General features: G+C 37.2%; 6 protein-coding genes across 10 annotated transcripts; 1 reads left to right on the top strand and 5 right to left on the bottom strand.

Annotated features, from left to right (window-relative positions):
* Window positions 1-266: 266 nt before the first annotated feature.
* Window positions 267-1,602, bottom strand: LOC130504571 (uncharacterized). Its single transcript, XM_056999194.1, has 3 exons — window positions 672-1,602; window positions 498-566; window positions 267-387 (listed from the first exon to the last, which is right to left on the bottom strand). The coding sequence occupies exons 1-3, from the start codon at window positions 1,434-1,436 to the stop codon at window positions 373-375; spliced, it is 849 nt and encodes a 282-aa protein (XP_056855174.1). The 5' UTR covers window positions 1,437-1,602; the 3' UTR covers window positions 267-372.
* A 3,590-nt stretch (window positions 1,603-5,192) lies between these two features.
* Window positions 5,193-7,659, top strand: LOC108819266 (nicotinamide adenine dinucleotide transporter 2, mitochondrial-like). The gene is made up of 9 exons (XM_018592267.2): window positions 5,193-5,709; window positions 5,818-5,913; window positions 6,004-6,110; window positions 6,188-6,236; window positions 6,367-6,470; window positions 6,555-6,649; window positions 6,734-6,822; window positions 6,916-7,010; window positions 7,106-7,659. The coding sequence occupies exons 1-9, from the start codon at window positions 5,628-5,630 to the stop codon at window positions 7,478-7,480; spliced, it is 1,092 nt and encodes a 363-aa protein (XP_018447769.1). The 5' UTR covers window positions 5,193-5,627; the 3' UTR covers window positions 7,481-7,659.
* Window positions 7,660-8,275: 616 nt separating this feature from the next.
* Window positions 8,276-9,524, bottom strand: LOC130504572 (uncharacterized). The gene has a single exon (XM_056999195.1). The coding sequence runs from the start codon at window positions 9,351-9,353 to the stop codon at window positions 8,553-8,555; it is 801 nt and encodes a 266-aa protein (XP_056855175.1). The 5' UTR covers window positions 9,354-9,524; the 3' UTR covers window positions 8,276-8,552.
* A 434-nt stretch (window positions 9,525-9,958) lies between these two features.
* LOC130504573 (GDSL esterase/lipase At1g59030-like) lies at window positions 9,959-11,774 on the bottom strand. Of its 2 annotated transcripts, none has more exons than XM_056999196.1 (5): window positions 11,495-11,774; window positions 11,228-11,358; window positions 10,694-10,918; window positions 10,353-10,608; window positions 9,959-10,258 (listed from the first exon to the last, which is right to left on the bottom strand). In XM_056999196.1, the coding sequence occupies exons 1-5, from the start codon at window positions 11,736-11,738 to the stop codon at window positions 10,065-10,067; spliced, it is 1,050 nt and encodes a 349-aa protein (XP_056855176.1). In that variant the 5' UTR covers window positions 11,739-11,774; the 3' UTR covers window positions 9,959-10,064. The 2 variants fall into 2 exon arrangements, with proteins under 2 accessions (XP_056855176.1, XP_056855177.1); XM_056999197.1 differs by having other exon boundaries at window positions 10,419-10,608; window positions 11,495-11,762.
* A 690-nt stretch (window positions 11,775-12,464) lies between these two features.
* Window positions 12,465-14,559, bottom strand: LOC130504574 (RHOMBOID-like protein 10, chloroplastic). 2 transcript variants are annotated; one of them, XM_056999198.1, is made up of 9 exons: window positions 14,362-14,559; window positions 13,880-14,145; window positions 13,706-13,760; window positions 13,530-13,610; window positions 13,365-13,461; window positions 13,198-13,265; window positions 13,017-13,115; window positions 12,910-12,951; window positions 12,465-12,806 (listed from the first exon to the last, which is right to left on the bottom strand). In XM_056999198.1, the coding sequence occupies exons 1-9, from the start codon at window positions 14,512-14,514 to the stop codon at window positions 12,654-12,656; spliced, it is 1,014 nt and encodes a 337-aa protein (XP_056855178.1). In that variant the 5' UTR covers window positions 14,515-14,559; the 3' UTR covers window positions 12,465-12,653. The 2 variants fall into 2 exon arrangements, with proteins under 2 accessions (XP_056855178.1, XP_056855179.1); XM_056999199.1 differs by having other exon boundaries at window positions 13,913-14,145.
* Window positions 14,560-15,193: 634 nt separating this feature from the next.
* Window positions 15,194-18,514, bottom strand: LOC108823032 (tubby-like F-box protein 10). 3 transcript variants are annotated; one of them, XM_018596260.2, is made up of 6 exons: window positions 18,323-18,514; window positions 18,034-18,234; window positions 17,069-17,480; window positions 16,884-16,971; window positions 16,251-16,383; window positions 15,194-16,156 (listed from the first exon to the last, which is right to left on the bottom strand). In XM_018596260.2, the coding sequence occupies exons 3-6, from the start codon at window positions 17,420-17,422 to the stop codon at window positions 15,367-15,369; spliced, it is 1,365 nt and encodes a 454-aa protein (XP_018451762.1). In that variant the 5' UTR covers window positions 17,423-17,480; window positions 18,034-18,234; window positions 18,323-18,514; the 3' UTR covers window positions 15,194-15,366. The 3 variants fall into 3 exon arrangements, with proteins under 3 accessions (XP_018451762.1, XP_056855180.1, XP_056855181.1); XM_056999200.1 differs by having other exon boundaries at window positions 18,034-18,514; XM_056999201.1 differs by lacking the exons at window positions 18,034-18,234; window positions 18,323-18,514 and having other exon boundaries at window positions 16,884-16,967; window positions 17,069-17,210.
* Window positions 18,515-19,201: the final 687 nt, after the last annotated feature.

The following is a 19,201-nucleotide window of genomic DNA, read 5'->3' as shown; positions in this document are numbered from 1 at the left end:
AATTAAACTGTTACTAGATCTGTAACTGTAGCTTGATGCATAAGTAGATGAAAAGACGAGCCTTTTATTTGTTTACCTAATCTCACAAAAGATGTTTTGGTTTTTCTCTGCCTGTTTTCTTTCATGTGAAAAAAACATGATCCTTCCATGAAGCTATTGCTTCTCTGTCTAAGATTTGTAGTTTAATCATTCTCAAAAAAAAAAGAAACCTTTTTTTTGTGAAAAAAAAACTTTATTATGTATTTAATCAACCGGAACCTACACGATCTCCAACAGTGTTTTGTACAGTTTATTCAGAGAAGAAAGAATCATTGAGAACACGAAAACTTCAACGGCAAACTGAATTACACAATATTTTCATCATCATCATCATCATCTCTGCATATTCTGTAAAAAGTAAAAAGATTCACAACTTTTTTTCCAAAAACTATAAAGGCTAATGATTTTCAAAAGATAGACAACAAACGAAGTCGTGATGATGATTATCATAATTAAACCTTGGTTTCTTCAGGGACCTTATATGCATCAAGCGTCACTTCAGTAAGATAAAACCCAGGATACAAGCTCTGTAGCCAAACAAGAAAAAAAAATCAATTTAAGTTAAATAAGATCACCATATCAATAAAAAAAAGTAAATTATAAATTTAAAAAAAAAAATCAAAATTACTTACATCGAGCTTTTTCTGAACCGTTCTCGGCCGCTTCTTCGGCCGTCGCGGTGGTCGCTGACCTAAAGCCGCCATGAAATCCTCCTCGATCTCCTTCTTCGACAGGCTCACGGAGAACTTGGGCCTCATCATCGTCGTCGTCTCGGCTTCAACCACTCCGCCTCTTTCCTTCATCACCCTCGTCGAATCGTTTCTCGGCGGCGGCGATGGTGGATTCACCGTCCTCTCCTCAACCGCCTCCTTGCACGCTGCTGCTGCTCTTCTCTTTCTCAGATTCCACGGCTTCTTCACCACCGGAGAAACCTCCTTCTCTCGGCCGGAGTCATCGCCGGCTTTACGTTCTTCCTCGTGTTGCTCCTTGAGAGCATACATAGACTGTGTGATCTTATCTCTCACCGTCTTCAGATCCGACATGATCTTCACCCTGAACTCCTCGATCCCTTCTTCCTCCTCTTCCTCGCCGCCGCCGTCATCCAAAGATTCGAACCGTGCGCGGCGACGTTGGCTGTCGTTATTGTTGCCGTCGTTGCTGCTCCGATGCTCAGGCTCGCGGATCGGAACAGAGGAGCCGGCGAATCGCAGAGACGAAGATCGACGTCGGAGACGGTGACGGTGATCGCCGGAGCTCGTGGAACCGTCGATCTTCGTGCACTTGAGGTGTCGCCGGCTCCCCCACCTCAAGCTCGGTAGCGTGAAATTGTGGAGATTCTTCGGCCGCTCCGGTCTCCTCGTCGTCGTCGTTGCCATCATCTCACCGCGCAGTACCATTCGAATCGGTGCACGATCAGTCTCTTCTCTTTGCTCGCTGCAACTCGAAGACTTTCTCGAGAAAATCGCTCTTTCTAAGATCGCCGGAAAATTCAACCGGCGGTGTTTTTTTCTTATTATTATTTTTTTTTGTTAACGGTGCCGTCAGAGAGAGCCCAAAGGTTTGTTTTTTATATATATATATATATATACGGTGAAGGATGCAGAGGGTCTTTGTTGGATCGGAGGGTACTTTCGGTAATGTCAATGAAGCTACGCTAAAATGCGCATGTGCTCGGTGTTTTTATATTTTCCCGGGTTCAGAACATTTTCCATTTTCTTCTAAGTGAGTAGTGAGTTCATGAAGTAAGAGAGCGTCCAGCGCGGAGAGAGAAGAGAGAGAAGTTTAGATCTAGATCGATTCCGGTGCGTGGCCGGCGCGTGAGCGTCCGTGCCGGCGCCGGAACCTGATTTGATTGTCTGTTTTTGTGCCTTCAAGTTCCCTCTCCATCATCCTGCCAACGACCGCCTTGTCGATGCTCTGCCTACGCCTCTATCCCAAGCGGTGGCTCGGTGTTGTGGAGTGAAGACGCGGTCGTATGGAGGCACGGATGTGGGAGTGGTTTGTTTGTGAAGTCTGTTTTTTCCGGGAGGTGGAGGCTACCGTAGATCCATCGTCGCCGACCCTAGCTTTCGGGATGGGAGTCTCCGTCAGACTTGTCGTCGCCAACTTTTGGTCACGGAGTACGGAGGCTACCAAAGCTCCGGACTGCCGTTTAGTAACCCGGTTATCCTTTTGGGTTTAGGTTTCTAGCTTTGTTTTTTTTGTTTTAAGTTTGAAGCGATGGTGTTTAAGGTGGTTTGGTCTCGATGGATGAGGTTTCGTGAGCTTCCAGCTGAGATTAAAAGATCCGAGTGGTGCTCTATGCGCGTGTCAAGGGTGTGAAGTGATTCAAAGGCCAAGGAGATCTCGAGTGTAGATCGTTTTCCAATGGCGTGATGACTAGTTGATGAAGAACGGGGATGAGTTCGGAAGGAGGTTTCGACGGTCTTGAAGCTCCGACGAACGAGATTAGGTTGGTGAATCTCCGGTGGTGGTAAGTCGAAAGGGTCGGTTTCAGGTGTCGTGGAAGCTCCAGTTTGAAAGCTTCGGAGGTGTCGATAGAGTCGAGACAGAAGAGGCCCGTGTCCAGCTAACGGCCCCGATCACTACACGTGTCCGGTCTCCTCTGTCTCCTTTCTCGCGGAAGTCGCCGGTTCGTAGTGGGTCTAGTATTGGGTCTCTAGGGGGTAGTATGGCCCGTTTGTGTTTGTTGGGTTCATGTTGTTGGGCTTTGGATGTTTTAGTCCTGAATGTGTAACTGGGTTTGGCCCATCTTCTCTTTTATATAAAATTCCTTGACGGCAAAAAAAAAAGAGTAGTGAGTTCACAGACGTCGGATTTTTCTAGCCTTTCATCTCAGCCGTTAATCGTAAGTTCGTAACTCACCGCACAATCTCGGTCGGAGTTTTCCTTTTTTTTTTTTCCTTTTCTCTGTTTTGCAAAATTCATAATCTACTTTTACTAGGTTAAATTTCAAAGTTTACATATGGCAATTTTTTGTTTTATGGAATTTTTCAGTTTTAAGTATCTTTTTAATCAAAATAATTTTTTTTGGTTTAATTTATTTTTCCATGAGACCTATTGTACGTAAGTATGTTGTAATTAGAAACTGAATATAGTGATAGTTTTCAGAAATGAATATATGATCAATAAATATGTTGTGTTCAAAAAAAAAAGATCAACAAATCTGTTCACAGTGTGAACTTCCAATCTTATAAAGAAAAAATGATGCACTTGGCAACATGAATAAATCTGTATAAAATAAATAAATTCATAATTACAACTCGAGAAATATTTTAGAATAGTTTCAAAATTTTTTTTTATCACGAATATAGTCTATAAAGATCAAAATAAACTAAATATTTTACTAAAAGAATAAATATACATTTATAATTATATGGTTAATTAATATATATCTTATGGTTTAGAGTTAAGTGATAGAGTTTTGAGATTAAAATTTAAAATTTTATAAAATAAAATATTGAAAAATTGAAACTTAAATTTTTTAAAATAGTTTCATAAAATATTTTCGAGTTTTAAAAATAAAACTAAAAAATCAGAAAAAATCGGAAAAAAAGAAATCGAATTTGAAAACAATAATTTGAAACTATTAAAAATATCTGTTTATTTATTTATTTATTTGTATTATATATCTAGAGTATAGAAAAAAATAAAATTTCTTAATAAAACATTTTGATCATTTTGTCTTTTACCACAAAAACTTGAAAAACATCTATCCCTATACTAAGGGTCCGAAGAATTTATGTGGATGGTTGGTTGATTTCGGTTAGACAAATGCTGTTGAAGCCCAAACTTATGATCAATTAGAAGTTTTATTAACTCATGTAAATATGTAATCCTTCTTACTACTCAAGCTCCTGTCAAGTTCATGCATATGCGCTTCAAACTCAGCTCAGTTAGATTATAAGCCTAGGCTTTTCTTTGGGCTTCGATAATTACATCAGTTTAATAAATGCTTTTCAGTATATCATTATGCTGGGACATGTTTGCTAGAGATACAAATCTCAAAACACAAGAATGTAATATTTGTATCAAAAAGAAATTGAGAATTTTTCATATTTGTGCAAAGGTCAGTTGAAACTATAACTTCATATTTAACAATTACAATCACAGAGAGAGGTTGACGTCAAGTTTTCGATTTGTTTGGAGTGTAATGAAACTGGTGCTCATGAAAAGAGGATATTACCAAAACAGCAAAGCTACTAGTACTATTTCCCAACTTCTCAGGAACATAAAACGTGAATCTAAAGATTACTCTATATGTATTTTAAGTATGATTTATAAAGTATAGTCGATCCTATTTGTATCTGATATTATCAATTGTGACTTCTAAATCAGTACAAGGAACCCACATTGATAAATAAAGATGTAATCACCACCCTTCACTAATCAAGATCCAATACTATTCTTCCTTCTGGATATGTAAAGAAGATTATATGGTGACAACTGACATGATTAAACTGGCTTATTGATCTTGAATCGAATCCGGCTACCGATGTAACGATTCTCCACTGTACCACAAAATAAAATCCGCAACTTGCTTTGAACTTATGGATTAAGAATCACTGAATCAAATCAATGTAACTAGTGAAACATTATTAGTGATATTGTCTTTTCTATACATTTTTTCTAAGGATACACTTTTGGTAATGCAATTTTATCTGGATTAAGAGATGAGTTTTACCTCTAGTGATTTGTTTTCTCAGTCAGATATGCAGCCATACCCTTACGTTTGAACTGCAATCCACTCTTGAGTACACACTATAAACTATATCAAGCAATTCAAGTAATGGGCTTCAGTAGCAATTAAGTAATGGCCTTCAGTTTAATCATGTCAGTTGTCACTGATAATTATGGACTTGTGTATTCATTACAAAACCTGATCTGCATTGTCATTTTACTTATTTCGATTATTTTTTACTGAATATAATTTTCTGATTTACCAGTGTATAATATGAACATCTAGAATCAGCCAGATTATATTAACCAACTCATATTTATTTGTTTTTAGTTTTCTGCCAACATTTATTTTATTTATTATTTTTAAGTTTTTTGTGGTCAAATTAGAGTTTTTATTTATTTTTAGTTACATAGAGATATATCTTGCGTAATGATCTTTTAGTTAATTGATTAAGATAAGTTAGGAAGAGCAATTACGACATAATTATCGGTGTCAACAAAACATAAGCGAAAGAGTTCAACTTTCTTCTTGGGTTGTGTGTGTGTTGATTGATCTGCGTGACGCCATCCCAAAACTCAAACACTCTTTCTCTTTCTCTCTCTATCTCCGCGGAATCAAATCGATTCAGATAATTTATCTTCAACCCCTTTCCGTGTGGGTTGGACCTGGACGCCTGAATCGTACGCGACCTGCTTAGAAGAAGAAGAACGCACAAAGTCTCTTCCTTTATACCCTTCCCACACGTTCCAAATCTCAATCCTTTTCGGGGTCGGGCCAATGCACATGAGCGACGGGAACTAACTCTATATAAACCCTCGAATCACGCCACCCAGTTTCCTCCATTACTTGGATCTCGCATTGAAAAGTTTCGAGATTTAGATTCCCTAGGGTTTTAGATTCCGCGGAGATGATTGATCACGGGAGCTCGACCTTTGATTACCGGAGCATTCGAGAGGCCGCATGCAACGCCGGCGCCGGAGCCACCGCAGGTTCCGTTTTCGATTCTCCTTCCTCTGTTTTCAATTTCGTCTCTTGGGTTCGTGTTTGGTGTGTTGATTTTGGGGTTTTGTGAAACTTTATTTTTTCTTTATTTGCAGGGGCAATTGCAGCGACTTTTGTTTGTCCGTTAGATGTGATAAAAACGAGGTTACAGGTTCTTGGTCTCCCTGAAGCTCCCGCCTCTGGAAAGAGAGGTACTTTTACTTAAGAATGTAATTAAAGTAGATAGCTGTAGATCTTGTGCATATAGGTGTTAACAAGGTGCATGTGTTGTGAATTATCAGGTAGTGTGATCATTACAAGCCTACAGAATATAGTGAAGAATGAAGGTTTTAGAGGAATGTATCGAGGGCTTTCACCAACTATCATAGCTCTCCTCCCAAATTGGGCTGTAAGCACCCCTTTACTTTTTTCTCCCGAGATTTGTGATGTATTTGCTTGTAGGTGATGTTATGGTATCACATGTAGGTGTACTTCTCAGTGTATGGAAAGCTAAAGGATGTCCTGCAGTCAAGTGGTTAGTTACAAAAATCTTGTTGTGCTGCTTAGTATTGCAGTCCTGAGATTGCTTTATTTTTTTTTTCTGACCGAAGTCTTTTTTTTTTTAATCGTTTGGTATTTCAACTGTTTTATGTTTTCCTGATTAGATGGCACACTTAGTGTTGGGGCCAACATGGTAGCTGCTGCTGGTGCTGGAGCTTCCACATCTATTGCAACTAATCCACTTTGGGTTGTCAAGACAAGACTGATGGTGAGTTTTGTCCTCTTTCATTTTGTTTTTTAGCTTTTACTTTACTGTTCTTTTCATATTGAATGTTGTCTCGCTTTTTCTCAGACGCAAGGGATCAGGCCAGGCGTGGTACCTTACAAAAGCGTAATGTCTGCTTTTAGTAGGATTTGTCAAGAAGAAGGATTCCGAGGGCTGTACAGGTCAGTATCTATCTTACATCAAAAACTGAAAGTTCTGTGATTTTGTACACATGTTAGTTAACCTTTAAGATGTTTTTGGAACAGTGGCCTTTTGCCTTCTTTGGCGGGAATAAGCCATGTTGCAATCCAGTTTCCAGCATACGAAAAGATTAAGCAGTACATGGCGAAAATGGGTAAAAACATGATTCCTCCACTAATATTATTACATAATCAAAATCCTCTCATGGTGCTGCTAGTTTCTGATCAAAGCTTGTTAAAGTTCTCAGATAACACATCAGTCGAGAATCTGAGTCCTGGGAATGTTGCTATTGCCTCTTCTATAGCGAAAGTACTCGCCTCTGTTTTGACTTACCCACACGAGGTATATCTCTTCATCTTCTTCTTCTATATGCCTCCTCACTCTTAGGCTCATAACCTTCACAGCTAAAATGGTGTTTTATGTTACACAATCCACAGGTGATTAGAGCGAAGCTTCAAGAACAAGGGCAAATGAGAAACTCTGAGAATAAGTATTCAGGAGTCGTTGATTGCATCAAGAAGGTGTTTAGAAGCGAAGGGATCCCTGGAATGTACCGTGGATGTGCAACTAATCTGCTCAGGACAACTCCATCGGCAGTTATTACATTTACAACCTATGAGATGATGCTTAGATTTTTCCGACAAGTTGTTCCACCAGAGACTAGTAATAAGTCTGATGATGACGAAAGAAAGAGTTTAGTTAGCCGACGAGGAGGAGGAGGAGGAGGGGAAGAAGAGAAAGATTCTGCTTTGAGAGAAACACAAAGTCAAGCTAATAAGATCACTTCCCCTATCCCTCTTGGAAGCAAATAAAAAGATTTTCTAGACCATATGAGTCATGGCTACAATAGATTTTCTTTTAATTTGAAAGCCAAGTTCCAATTTTATGTTTTATTTTTTGTCCCTTGCGGTGATAAAGTTTGTAACCCTGTTTTGCTCGTTGTTCTAACAAATGTGTAAAAACATATCAATAAATACTTTTTGGCCGTTTTGATGATCACGAATATTTGTTTAGGTTATTCTCATTTCTCAGAGACATAGTTGATTTTCAAGGGCAGAAAGTCAGAAAGTTAGAAAGACATTGGTTGGACAGAAAGTCAGAGTTCAGCAAGATCACTCGTAGTAAAAGTCAGAGTTCAGCAAGTGACCCATATTAAATAGGTTACGTATATGTAACCTTTGATGGTAAACTTGCATTTAGACAATTTAGGTAATTATGATATAACTGTCAGATTATCATGGGCTTTTGTTTGTTGGTTCTATTCAGAGTAACCCTTTGATGGTAAACTTACATTTTGACAATTTAAGTGATTATGATATAACTGTCGAATTTTGGACTATTGCTATGTTTTGGTTGGCTCCGGTAGTGACTTTGATCCTCCTCCATAAACCCAAGCTCATCACTATTCCTGAATTTGTTCGAACAAGATCCAAATCCAGTGATCTTCCCTCCATACCATCACATTATCACAGATAGGATTGCACCATTAGATCTCAATTACAAAAAAAACGTTTTGAACGATTTTGGTGGAATTCATACGCTTTATCAAATACTAAACATAAATAAGAAAGAATAGACAGAAGCACTCTTGAAACGTTTTGAACGATTACAAAATAGTAATAATAAATCAACTTCACTGTCTCCTATTTTATTTTATCTTATTTTAAAAAGATTGAAAACCAAACTAGTTCACCCAAGTACTATTTTTCACATATAATCTTGAAACCGCACGATGGGCACAAACCACATTTGTCCAAAAGAGATCGGTTCACGTGTCCATTACTCATATTCTATAAGAGAAGTCGAATCCTAATTTTTCAAAAAGGTTAATTCCTAAACTACAAAAGGGATTAATTGGGTTACTTGACCTGGAAGAAACCCCACTCAGGTCGCAGTTTCCTTATTTTCCAGCACCGGATCTACTCCAGAAGAATATTCTATAGCCGGAGACAACGCGTAACCATTCACTGAACGAGTCACCGTATGTGGCTGCATCGGCAAGACTGGTAAGTAGAATATCGGTAAATATTGATGCTGCTGCTGCAAAGGCTCTTGAACAACTATTCGTCGTGGTTGATCTTGAATCTCTACTCTCTCTGTTTCTTTATCCGAAACTCCCGCATCAGCCGCGGAGTTCAACTCCGAGGCTGAGCTCATAGGTTCCTCCTCCTTAATCCGAGTATCTTCCAATGTTGCATGGATCTTTCCGTGATCCACACGCTTCGCCGCCGTATCATTACTTTGCGGGAATATCGGGAAGGGAACAACGGAAGACGAAGATGTGTAGATTATTTTATGTATAGGCGACTCGAGTCCAAGCAAGTTAACCGACAGAGGATGTCGAGTTGATGACTCGGGGAAGAGGAAGAGACGGATGCGTTGGGGACTAGCTGAGTCATACTCAGCGATCATGTTTTGTAGATCTTCGTTGTTACTGACGGTGATGAGAGAGTCGAGGTCGCAGCCTGGGAGTCTGTACTTGAGCGAGAAGGAGCGGCCAGAGAGAAGCTTGCCCGAGAGAAGCTGGAAGAAAGCGGTGAAGGAGATGTCACGGGGAACGGCGACGATGCGGGTCTCGCCGCCGATGTATTCCAGGGAGTTTGACGGTGGGATGGGCGTTATCCGGCCACCGTAGCTACAGAGCAGACGTAGCTTCGGACTTGACGACGGAGCTTGCGGTTCCATGATGGGACAGAGAGGAATCACAAAGTTGTAGTTTGTCTACAAGTTTGGTTCTCGCGTGGTTTCTTTGTCTTTGAAGTTTTGGCAAATAGATTTGTTTGCTAAGAGGCTTTAGGGTTTCCACTTTCCTAACTTAGTTTGGATTATACTTTATATATTTGGATAATGCTATCTCCCAGGTTTTTACGGAACAATAAGTTTATCTTTAGTTTTTTTTCAATGGTTAAGTATTTTATCTTTGTCTCTGAATTTTGGTGTTGGATTATATCTATTTTCGAATCAAAAATGTTTTATTAAATTTTTTGATATCTGTATGTACTTTGATAAAAACTTTATTTGTTATATTCTACGGTTAATGGAAATATAACCAACAGTACAAATAGCACAATATTACTTAATTTTTTAAAAAGTTATATTTATTTTGGGTGTCTATTTTGTGATATTAAAACAATAATCTTAAGACAAACATTTTTTATTTAAACAAATTTCAATTTAACATATGTACTAAAACAGAGTTCCAATAATGTATCGGGTAGAATCACAGTTTTCAAAACATTTAAGATTACTGTTGGTTGCAAACATGGAACATTAAGATTATATCCAAATTATTCCAGTGCACAAGACGTTGAACATTCAATAATGAATTAATCACATACATAAAACAATAAGAAGGATAAATACAATGAAACGCAAAGAAGTAAGTAATGTTTAACATCAAAAGAGTTTGCTTAAGTATTTGCTGAGTAACTTATCAACCATAACTTGATAAGCTCTTTCAGTTGGATGGTAGCTATCCCAAAATATATAGGCCGACGAATTAGAACATGTGAATGGATTAAATGAATTGCACATATAAGAAATTTCGAGAAAACCAGTACCGCAACAAGCTCTATCAGCTACCTCGAAACCTGAAACATAATAAAATGTTTACTTATAACTCAGTCCACCATTTTAATACAAAGGAATGAAAAATATATCTATGTATTTGTGAGATGGATTAACCGTATTTTTTAGGCTTTTGGATCATGTCAAGAAAAGTCTCATAAACATCAACATAGAGGATAATACCATCCAACTTTCTATTCAAAGATCTCAGTGCTGGAGAAAGTCTAGTGTTGAATTGTTTTGCCATATTGTTTAAGGGTTTAACACATTCTCTTGTTAACACACTTCCACGCACTGATCTTTGAAGTGGTACACATCCAACAGGAAGTGCACTAAACACCCCAATTTTTCGAGCTCCAAGCTTGTGTAATTCCTAAATATTATTAAATAAATAATATTATTAGCTGTTATTTTTATTGTTGTTTGATTTAATATTTGAATAAATCTGACCAACTTACTCTTACGAATTTAACTGCTGATTTGGCCAAGAAAGTAGCATACGATGTAGAGTTATATTTATAAGATTGGGATATATAAGTGTGAGCAAGGTCATTGCTACTAGAAACCACGAGAAAAATGCTATGGTCCAAAATGTACCGAGCTTTTCTTTTTCCATAATGTTTTTTGATCGTTGATATATACTCTTTGAAATATATTAGTTGATCCCACACTGATACCACCGACTACAAAAAATCAACAACATAAAAATTCTATATTAGTTACTTAATTTTTTTTCTGAATATTTAAAGGTTCTATCCTGAAAATCCCTTGTATGTTTGATGACAAAAAAAAATCCTGAAAGCCCTAACATCCCCTAGAACGAGATCCACACCGTTTTAAATAGCATTCTTTAGAGATCAAACCTCTCTCAACCGGAACAATCCATGACTTCTAAAAATTCTTATTAGGTAATTTAAGAGTTTTAGCCTCCAAGCCAACTCCCTATTTTTCTAAATAAATAAACTAATCAACTATATTATATGATAATATACCATAGTTTGAGCTGTCAATGGATCATAACCAGTTCCTCCAGATGCAAATGATACACCTTTCAAAAGATCTCTAGGCTTCAAATTTGGGCTCAGGTATGCTGGTATTGTCTTAGCCAACCCCAAATTTTCCGCTGAAATAAAATTGGTTAAAAGTTAATACAAGTGTAGAACTATATAAAAATTAAATATAGATATAACTCTGTATTTTTTTTTGTGCAAGATATAACTCTGTATATAATCAAATATAAAAATAATTCAAACGATTACCAATTAGATCAGTAGGAACTCTTCCATCAGAAAATCTTCCAGTAGCCAATCCACCGGGAAAGTCTTTGCCGTAAGGAGGGAAGTTGGACTTAAGAAGAGTAGAGAGATTGTTGTTGTTACCAGTATCCATTATTGAATCTCCGAAAACTATTAATGCAGGGATTTTAGCATTCTTTCTTTGCTTTGTTGCGTGCGCTTGGACAGCTATTAATACCAACACGAGCCATAACATGTGAAGCTTCATTGTTTGGTTTTGTTTAGTTTTCTGTCGAGATTTGGTTTGTGTGTTTTTGTTTGTAGACATGCATATATATATATGGGTTCCTTAAATAATTTACGGTCATTGATATGCTTACTATTTACTATCAATAAAATGTAACTAATTTGTTTTTAAATTGGATATACCAACTTTTGCAATACCATAAACGTAACCGCAATTTGATATAATCACTCAGTATTATGTCATATATTCGACATAGAATATTATATTTATATTAGCCACTATATAAGAAAATGTTCAGATCGTGGTGAATCCTCCCAAATTAAAACTGCTGTTGGTAAAAAATGCTATGAAATATATATAGGAGAAATTCATGGCTGCTCCGATCATTAAATTTTCACCCCACCCCATTGCTTGTTTGATTTGTTGCACCTTTCATTATGGGTGACAAATTTGGCTAACCTAATCAATGATCTAACTTAATCTAAACTGAAAATTCCAAATTTATTTAGGCTTACCTCCTTATCTACAAAAAAAAATTCAAATTTATTGGTGTTTAGGTTTATTCGAAAGTTCATTAGATTTAATTAATAGTTAAACTCATGGCTTATTTTTACGAGCATTAATATGTATAAGTTAATTAGTTTCTTGTTAACTGATTTACTTATTGAAGTTAATTAAAATTAACTTCAGATATCATTTTTATTTTATAGAAAAGCTATCCCCTTTTAAACCTAAAGAACCCAAAAATACAATTAAATCTATCATTAAACTTTATTTAAATTAATAAACAAAGATTAATCCAAACTTGGCTCTTGTAAAAACATTTAAGACATCAAACATAACATTTTAGTAATGAGCTGGCTACTTTGAACCAAGAATCACAATCCTCCAAAATACACATCCAATATTCACACGGCAATCAAAAGAGAAAACTGTTCAGCTTCGTCCCCGTTCATTTCTCCACCGCAAAAGGAGCGGTATTGGAGCTCTGTCTACGAAGACCCTCCGACCATCTCTTGTTGTATACTCATACTTCCACTGCGGTCCTACAAGCCATGCCATTGCAGTCCCACCAAGTAAGCCACCAATCTGAATTCAACCAGAGATGTTAATTTATCAGACCACTACTAATCCAAGAAACATAGAACTAACTGTTTAATACATTTTGAAGGCATGATTTGGTTACACTTACATGTCCCCAGTTATCTATGCCTCTGGACACTAGACCCAATGTCTGCACTTAGTCAAAAAAGCTTGTTAGAACTTTAGAAAGATTTTTTAAAATGTTGTATTACTCACCATGTTTAAGGCAATGACTTGAGCTATCTGCATCAGATCTTCATTGCCACCTCTGACCATTTGCTTGTGTCTCATGACAAACACAGCTACCGAGCCGACCTACAAAAAGGAAAAAAGAGGTTTCATTTAACAAACTTCATTTTTGAATGAGAAGAAAGGCTTAAGGTTCCAAGAGACTTACCAATCCGAAAATCGCACCGGACGCACCAACTGATGGCGCTTTGTTGAGCCAGTAACTCATAGCTGAACCTAGAACTCTTAAAGATGGTTTTTGTAAGTCAGGAGAATCTGAAACAGAGAACTATAATCATCATACACATCAATTAAAGTCTATGAGACATCAATTACTTGCAACTGCAGATGTCAAGTAGACTGCAAGGAATCTCTTTGGGCCACCTAAACTCTCAGCAGTTGGTCCAATGGAATTCAAAGAATAGCAATTAATCTAAACACAAAGGGGGAAACAGTTTAGCGCCATACATAAAAGGGTTGAATGGTTGATGAGAAACTGACCATGAGATGCATAGGATTGGCATGAAGAACAGAAGACGTAGCCAGTCTCCATAGCTGACCTCTATCAATTAAGCTGTTCACCTGCAATTCACCCACACATGATAAATTTGCAGCAAGAAAGAAAGAAACAAACTGTCTCACTCTTGTATTTAATAAAGTCTCTGAATATATGATACCTTGGCTCCCCATGTCAACACTCTGCCATTGGATGCAACTTGTGCAATATACATTCTGTCATTGACACAAAGAATGAAACCCATAAGACTATAAAGCATTTCCTCTAATGCAACATATCAAACCAAAAGACATGATCTTTGTTGTCTGTAACTGAGTGAACTAAAACACATTACATAACGTTAACGGCAAGGAGGACATTAGTCCACCTCCGTCCACTGCTTGTGTTTCTCTTGGAAGTCTCCTGGTTCGATGATGATGATGATGATCCTTCCTCACCTCTAGGATCTATCCTACTCTCTCCTCCTCCGCTAAAGAAACATAGAGATAACAAGGAAGATCTGGAATCATCATTTCTAGACCGGAGGAAGCTAGCCCCATTGAATAGAACGACTCTTCTTGACAACTCCGTTCGTGCAGCATCAGAGACTTGCTGTAGTTTCTGTCAAAAGCAGCAGAGAGAGTCCAAGACAAAATGAGATGAACCTTGAAAGCAGCTAATGATCGTGATTGAAAGTTGAAATATTTACACACTAAAATTGCAGAAGAGCAATTCACAAAGTAGCCAGATGATGAAAGTTTAAGCCTTTTGTGTTCCAGAAGATCTACTCAACTTTAGGAGAAAAGTACAAGAGAGAGAGAGAGAGAGTAGGTGAACCTGAAGGGAAGAGCGAATATGGAAGCCAAGGCGGAGGTGACGGCGAAGATGGTCGCAGGCGTGTATGGATGCGGCGGTTGCGAAGCCTCTAAACGCCGTAGACCCAGTTTCCGGCGGCCAGAGATTATGTTGAGATAATGACAAAGGTACCATCTCCTTTCACGTTTCTTTGTTCGAACTGGGGACCTTGGGTGTTTTTCCTTTTGGTACACTTGTTTGTTATATGATGTTTTAGCCAAAAATAATATTAAGATATCCATTAATTTAAAATATAAATTAAACCATATTTAATTAATTATAGAATTGATTTATTTTCAAATAAATGTTTAATTTAAGAAGAAGAAATTCTGATAAATTCATTGTTTCTCAGACTTTACACCAATTAAATTGAATTTCTTTGTCAAATAAATGACATAGGGTCCATTCTATTCCTCTCATTTTCAAGTTTAAAAGAATTTATGAAAAAATATTTTCCTTTTCAATTTTTTGGAAGAACAAATTAAACATTTTCTTCTTAATTTTAAAATAATTATGTGTTCATATTCTTAGTTCAACATACGGTTACGCATCAACCATCTTATATTTTTTTAAGAACAATACATTTTCTAAAAAATCTTAGTAAATATATATATATATATATATTATTTTTGCTTTCTTTGGTTACAACTCTGAAAACAACTTATAAGTAACAAAATAATATTTTATGTATTAACACAGTTTCATGAAATCTTAGCTTACTGAGAAAGAAAACCGTCTCAATGAGTCAAAGTTTAATGATATGATTAGTCATGAGTTAGTGAAGATTTTTTTTTTCTTTTACTAAGTTAGTGAAGATCTCCAACTAAATGTTCAATTGATAGGGAAGAGGTTAATAGTAGACGTCTGACTCTCACAGTAAACACTCGAGTACTGAGACAAATTGATAGACAAGACCATAGATAAAGAAACACAATACGGATTAGTATGAATGTTTAGGAGAAGTAGATGATAAGAATGTTTCTTCTTTTATTCACAAGCGAGCTTGGTGTCAAAGCTGCTCAAGCAAATCGCAAACGCCTGAAACGCAGACAACGGATACCTATAATCCATCGTGAACATATCTTTCCCCACTTTACCAAACTGCAGAATCACCTTGTCTTGTTGCTCTCCGTGAGCCCCCGGCGCTGGTGCAACGCCGCCGCCACCTGTCCCCTGCGTCTGAGGCGGCTGTCTCACAGCCACAAGCTGGAAGTTCTTAACGGACGCGACCGTCACGCGTCCACGGAAATTCAAACACCAGCACTGCAGCTGCTCGTGCCACCTCGGCTGCTTGTTCTTCAGAACCAACGGTCTGAAACTCGTCTCTTCTTCTCGCTCTTCCTCGCACGACACTCCTCCTCCGATATCAGAGAATCTAGAGCTGCTGAAGTCTATGGAGCGGTGGTCTAGCGATGACTTGGAGAAGGAGATGTTGCTGCGGAACGACTCGTCGAGAGAGCGCCGTGGCGGCGGCGGGAGGAGCTTCTCGGGCTGGTTTGGGACAGAGCCGCCCGGTTCGAGAGATGAGGTTGGGATGGAGTTCATGATGCAGTGCATTCTCCGTGGCCCGCGCGTGCCTAACACGTTGAGCTCGTAGGTGATTTGAGCGATGTTGTAGCTTCCCGATGGGAGTTTTGGAGAAACTCTTTTAGAGTGGAATCTACTTCGGCTGCTTTTTTGGTCGGTGATGAGTGCGCTTGAAGAAGAAGAAGATGATGATGTGTTTTGTGGTGGTTGTGTGTCGTACACCAAGAACTTTGTTCCAAGAAAGTTTGATCTATTAAAAAAAAAGAAAGAAAGATACCTTTAATGAGCTTAATTAAAGATATGGTTTATTTTGAACAAACACTAAATGATTTTGAAAACGAAACCTGAGCTTCCCGAGGTAAGAGTTGCTAGATCTTGAGATGTTATCAGCATCCATGGAGATGATGTACTCGGTCCGAGTAGTTCTACGAGTTCTTTTGGCTGAAAGAAGAAACTTCCCATTCTCCACAAGTAGAGCTGAAAGAAAAACATTAATGCAACTTGTTTTCAGACATAAACTAATGATTCCCAACTAATGTTCTAAAAGCCAGTAAGAAAATCTGATTTATGCGACTCAAAACGGTTTTAAAACGTAATAAATCGGTTAAAACAATCTAAATCGGTTTAAATCAATCTAAATTGGTGTAAAAATATAGGAGTATTAATCAAGCAATAGTGTTAGTTCAAATCCATAAATTTGTCTAATTTTTTTTCTTTACATATCTAACTTTTATAACTCATCAAAATAATTTTATAATTAAACCTAAAAACTAAATATCTAATATAAATGTAAAAATATATTATAATTTTATAACTAAACCTAAAAACTAAAATATCTAATATAAATGTAAAAATAAATTAAAATGAATCAATAATTCGTTAGACTAAGAGCCGACTAGAGGGCCTAGTCATAGCCTAGCGATTTTTTGAACATTGTTTCCAACACAAGCAGTTATATCCTAACAACAAAAGCTTACCAGGACTTAAACAAAGAAAGAGATGAAAAGTTAGCTTTGATTTATCCCTCTTGATGAAACACTGGACCATCGCGTCGCGAGGCCCTGGCTGGAATAAAACATTAGCCCACAGCAAACAAAAACTTCATCATCATCAGCTGTTTTGAACCTAAAACACAAAAGAGAAGTTTTCTTGAGGAGCAAACCTGTTTGAGGGAAACTGGAAAAGTGAGCTTCCCACAGATTTCAGGAGACATGACGATCTCTTGGCACATTGCTCTCCAGGACCGACAAACAGAAGCACAAGCCACGACATGTTTCCTTGCAGGCCAAGTACTCTCACTCTCCTCTAATCTTTTGATCACATCCAAGAGCAGCTCAGGAGGAAGATTCGCCCATCTGCTTGTCTGAACTATCAAAGGTGGCAACAGGTCACGTGAAGACGAATACTCACAAGAGCCCTGAGATTTCCCTTTGTGATGAAGCCTGAAGTCGAAACTCCTCCTCGACAAGCTCCCAAGCCCATCTCTCAAATCTTGAACAATGCTCCTAAACGACATTTCTCTTCCAAATCCAGCAAATAGAGCTTTCAGACTGAGATGAGAGATTCCACTGACTCTACATAAGATTAAAAGTCGTTAAAGCTTGGCAGTTCTGAGTCACCTTCTTTAGTAAGTAAGAAACTAAAGTAAAAAAAAAAAAAGAGCCAAGTGGAGGCTAAAAGAGAAAGAAGATTGGGTAAAGCTTCATTGCATGCCCAATAAAGAAACTAGGCCATGACTCCTCCAGTATAGCTTTTAATCAAGCAAACAAAAACCTTTTTTCTTTATGACAAATAATAATTGATCAAAGAGAATCTGATATCAATACATCAAATGCAAAATCCAGATCACATAACTGTTTAAGAGGTGAAATCATGAGTCAATTTGATAATTGAATCAAATTAAATTAACGTAACAGATACCAAGGATATGAAACGGTTTTGCATAATAATCATTAGAACATCAAAATTCAATCTTGAAATCACCAAAAGAAAAACTCATCTGATTTTCACTTCCTATAAAGTCAAGATTTTAATGAAACTGTTATTGGGTTAGGACAAATATAATCTCAGAGTCGGTGCATATAAAAAACATCAAAAACAGAACAGAGGAAGGGTTAGAGAACGAACCTTTTCAGACAAGAAAGTGATAGATAACTCAGAAGCTTTTAAGACAAAACCCACCAAACCTTAAACTTTCTCCGACCAAATCAAGAAGCTCAGGAAAAAGAAAAAAAAAGTAGAACAGAATCTGGGTCTGGCTCAACAACTCGGATCCTCCGGAGATTACGTGTAAACAGATCACAAGGATTTAAGCAGATCCGTAGGAGACTAAAACAAAGGAACGCAAAAAGTCAAAAGAGAGCAACAAAAACCATAAAAAGATAAAGTCGTCTTCCTCTCTGCTTTTTTGCAGTACCTCTCAGGAGCCTTTTCTTGATTTTTTGTTCTTTAATAAGTTCATTCACGAGCCAGCAAGTAAATAGTTAAGATTTTTTTAATTATTAAATACTACTCTCGAACGCTTCTTCTCTGGATTTTATTATAATCGAATTTAAACTATTTGTATTCTTAGGAGAGAGAGAGAATGAAATGGTAATAAGTGGACATTGTGAAGCGTTATTGTCCACGAGGCCGCATGACCTTCGCCTCGCATCATGCAAAGACCCCAACGATTATTTTGACTTTTCTTTTTGTTTGTTGATAAACCTTTTTATTACCTAATTGTTACTGAAAGAGATTTATCACCGGTTAACTTGGAGTCTAGTCTTATCGCTGAATACAACTCATTGTTTTTTTTTTCCTTTTTTAAAAAGGCTTTATAGTGTTGATTAATATATTTTCCCAAATTTGATTTATATAAGCTGGTTTACGTCCGGTTTATCGATACTGGATCGCTTTCCAATAACCAGTTTAACTAAACCGGTCAGACATCAATCACAAATTATAATCCTTTTTTTTTCTTGGATCATAACTCTTAGATCGTTTAGCCTCAATATATATTATGTAATTTATGGTTAATCTCAATTATTCATGTCTCGTCACTACATATTGTTTTCTCCTATCAAAACTTGCGACATGCATCATGCATGTTTTTCTTCTTCATAACTCTGAGAACCCTTACCTCACAAAATTACTTCCGTTGTTCCATTTTCACTTAAATTGACAATGATAGTAATGAACTAAAAGATCTGAATCATTTCCAAGGTATATCTATAGCGAATGAAAAAAAGAAGAAGAAGCTAATATCGAAGTTGTTATGCCTTTAGCACTTCTCTATACTTGTTATTGAACAGGA

Source organism: Raphanus sativus, unplaced genomic scaffold (assembly GCF_000801105.2).
Source record: "Raphanus sativus cultivar WK10039 unplaced genomic scaffold, ASM80110v3 Scaffold1678, whole genome shotgun sequence".
NCBI classification, from domain to species: Eukaryota; Viridiplantae; Streptophyta; class Magnoliopsida; order Brassicales; family Brassicaceae; genus Raphanus; species Raphanus sativus.
The sequence above is the reverse complement of the archived record's forward strand: the minus strand, read 5'-3'. Positions and strand labels throughout refer to the sequence as shown.

Bases quoted from the DNA above. Each gene is read 5' to 3' on its own strand.
- LOC130504571 (XM_056999194.1), bottom strand. From the start codon at position 1,436: ATGGTACTGCGCGGTGAGATGATGGCAACGACGACGACGAGGAGACCG. The intron at 567-671 runs GTAAGTAATTTT...GTTTGGCTACAG, and splicing joins CGGTTCAGAAAAAGCTCGAT to AGCTTGTATCCTGGGTTTTA.
- LOC108819266 (XM_018592267.2), top strand. From the start codon at position 5,628: ATGATTGATCACGGGAGCTCGACCTTTGATTACCGGAGCATTCGAGAG. The intron at 6,823-6,915 runs GTAAAAACATGA...TAAAGTTCTCAG, and splicing joins GCAGTACATGGCGAAAATGG to ATAACACATCAGTCGAGAAT. The intron at 7,011-7,105 runs GTATATCTCTTC...CACAATCCACAG, and splicing joins TTTTGACTTACCCACACGAG to GTGATTAGAGCGAAGCTTCA.
- LOC130504572 (XM_056999195.1), bottom strand. From the start codon at position 9,353: ATGGAACCGCAAGCTCCGTCGTCAAGTCCGAAGCTACGTCTGCTCTGT.
- LOC130504573 (XM_056999196.1), bottom strand. From the start codon at position 11,738: ATGAAGCTTCACATGTTATGGCTCGTGTTGGTATTAATAGCTGTCCAA. The intron at 10,919-11,227 runs GTATATTATCAT...GATTTTTTGTAG, and splicing joins CATTGACAGCTCAAACTATG to TCGGTGGTATCAGTGTGGGA. The intron at 10,259-10,352 runs GTTAATCCATCT...ATTATGTTTCAG, and splicing joins CCAAAAGCCTAAAAAATACG to GTTTCGAGGTAGCTGATAGA.
- LOC130504574 (XM_056999198.1), bottom strand. From the start codon at position 14,514: ATGGTACCTTTGTCATTATCTCAACATAATCTCTGGCCGCCGGAAACT. The intron at 13,266-13,364 runs GTAATTGATGTC...TAAGAGTTCTAG, and splicing joins CTTGACATCTGCAGTTGCAA to GTTCAGCTATGAGTTACTGG. The intron at 13,116-13,197 runs GTAAGTCTCTTG...TCCTTTTTGTAG, and splicing joins CCGGTGCGATTTTCGGATTG to GTCGGCTCGGTAGCTGTGTT.
- LOC108823032 (XM_056999200.1), bottom strand. From the start codon at position 17,422: ATGTCGTTTAGGAGCATTGTTCAAGATTTGAGAGATGGGCTTGGGAGC. The intron at 16,972-17,068 runs GTTTGCTCCTCA...GTTTTATTCCAG, and splicing joins TTCCAGTTTCCCTCAAACAG to CCAGGGCCTCGCGACGCGAT. The intron at 16,157-16,250 runs GTTTCGTTTTCA...TTTTTTTAATAG, and splicing joins TCTTACCTCGGGAAGCTCAG to ATCAAACTTTCTTGGAACAA.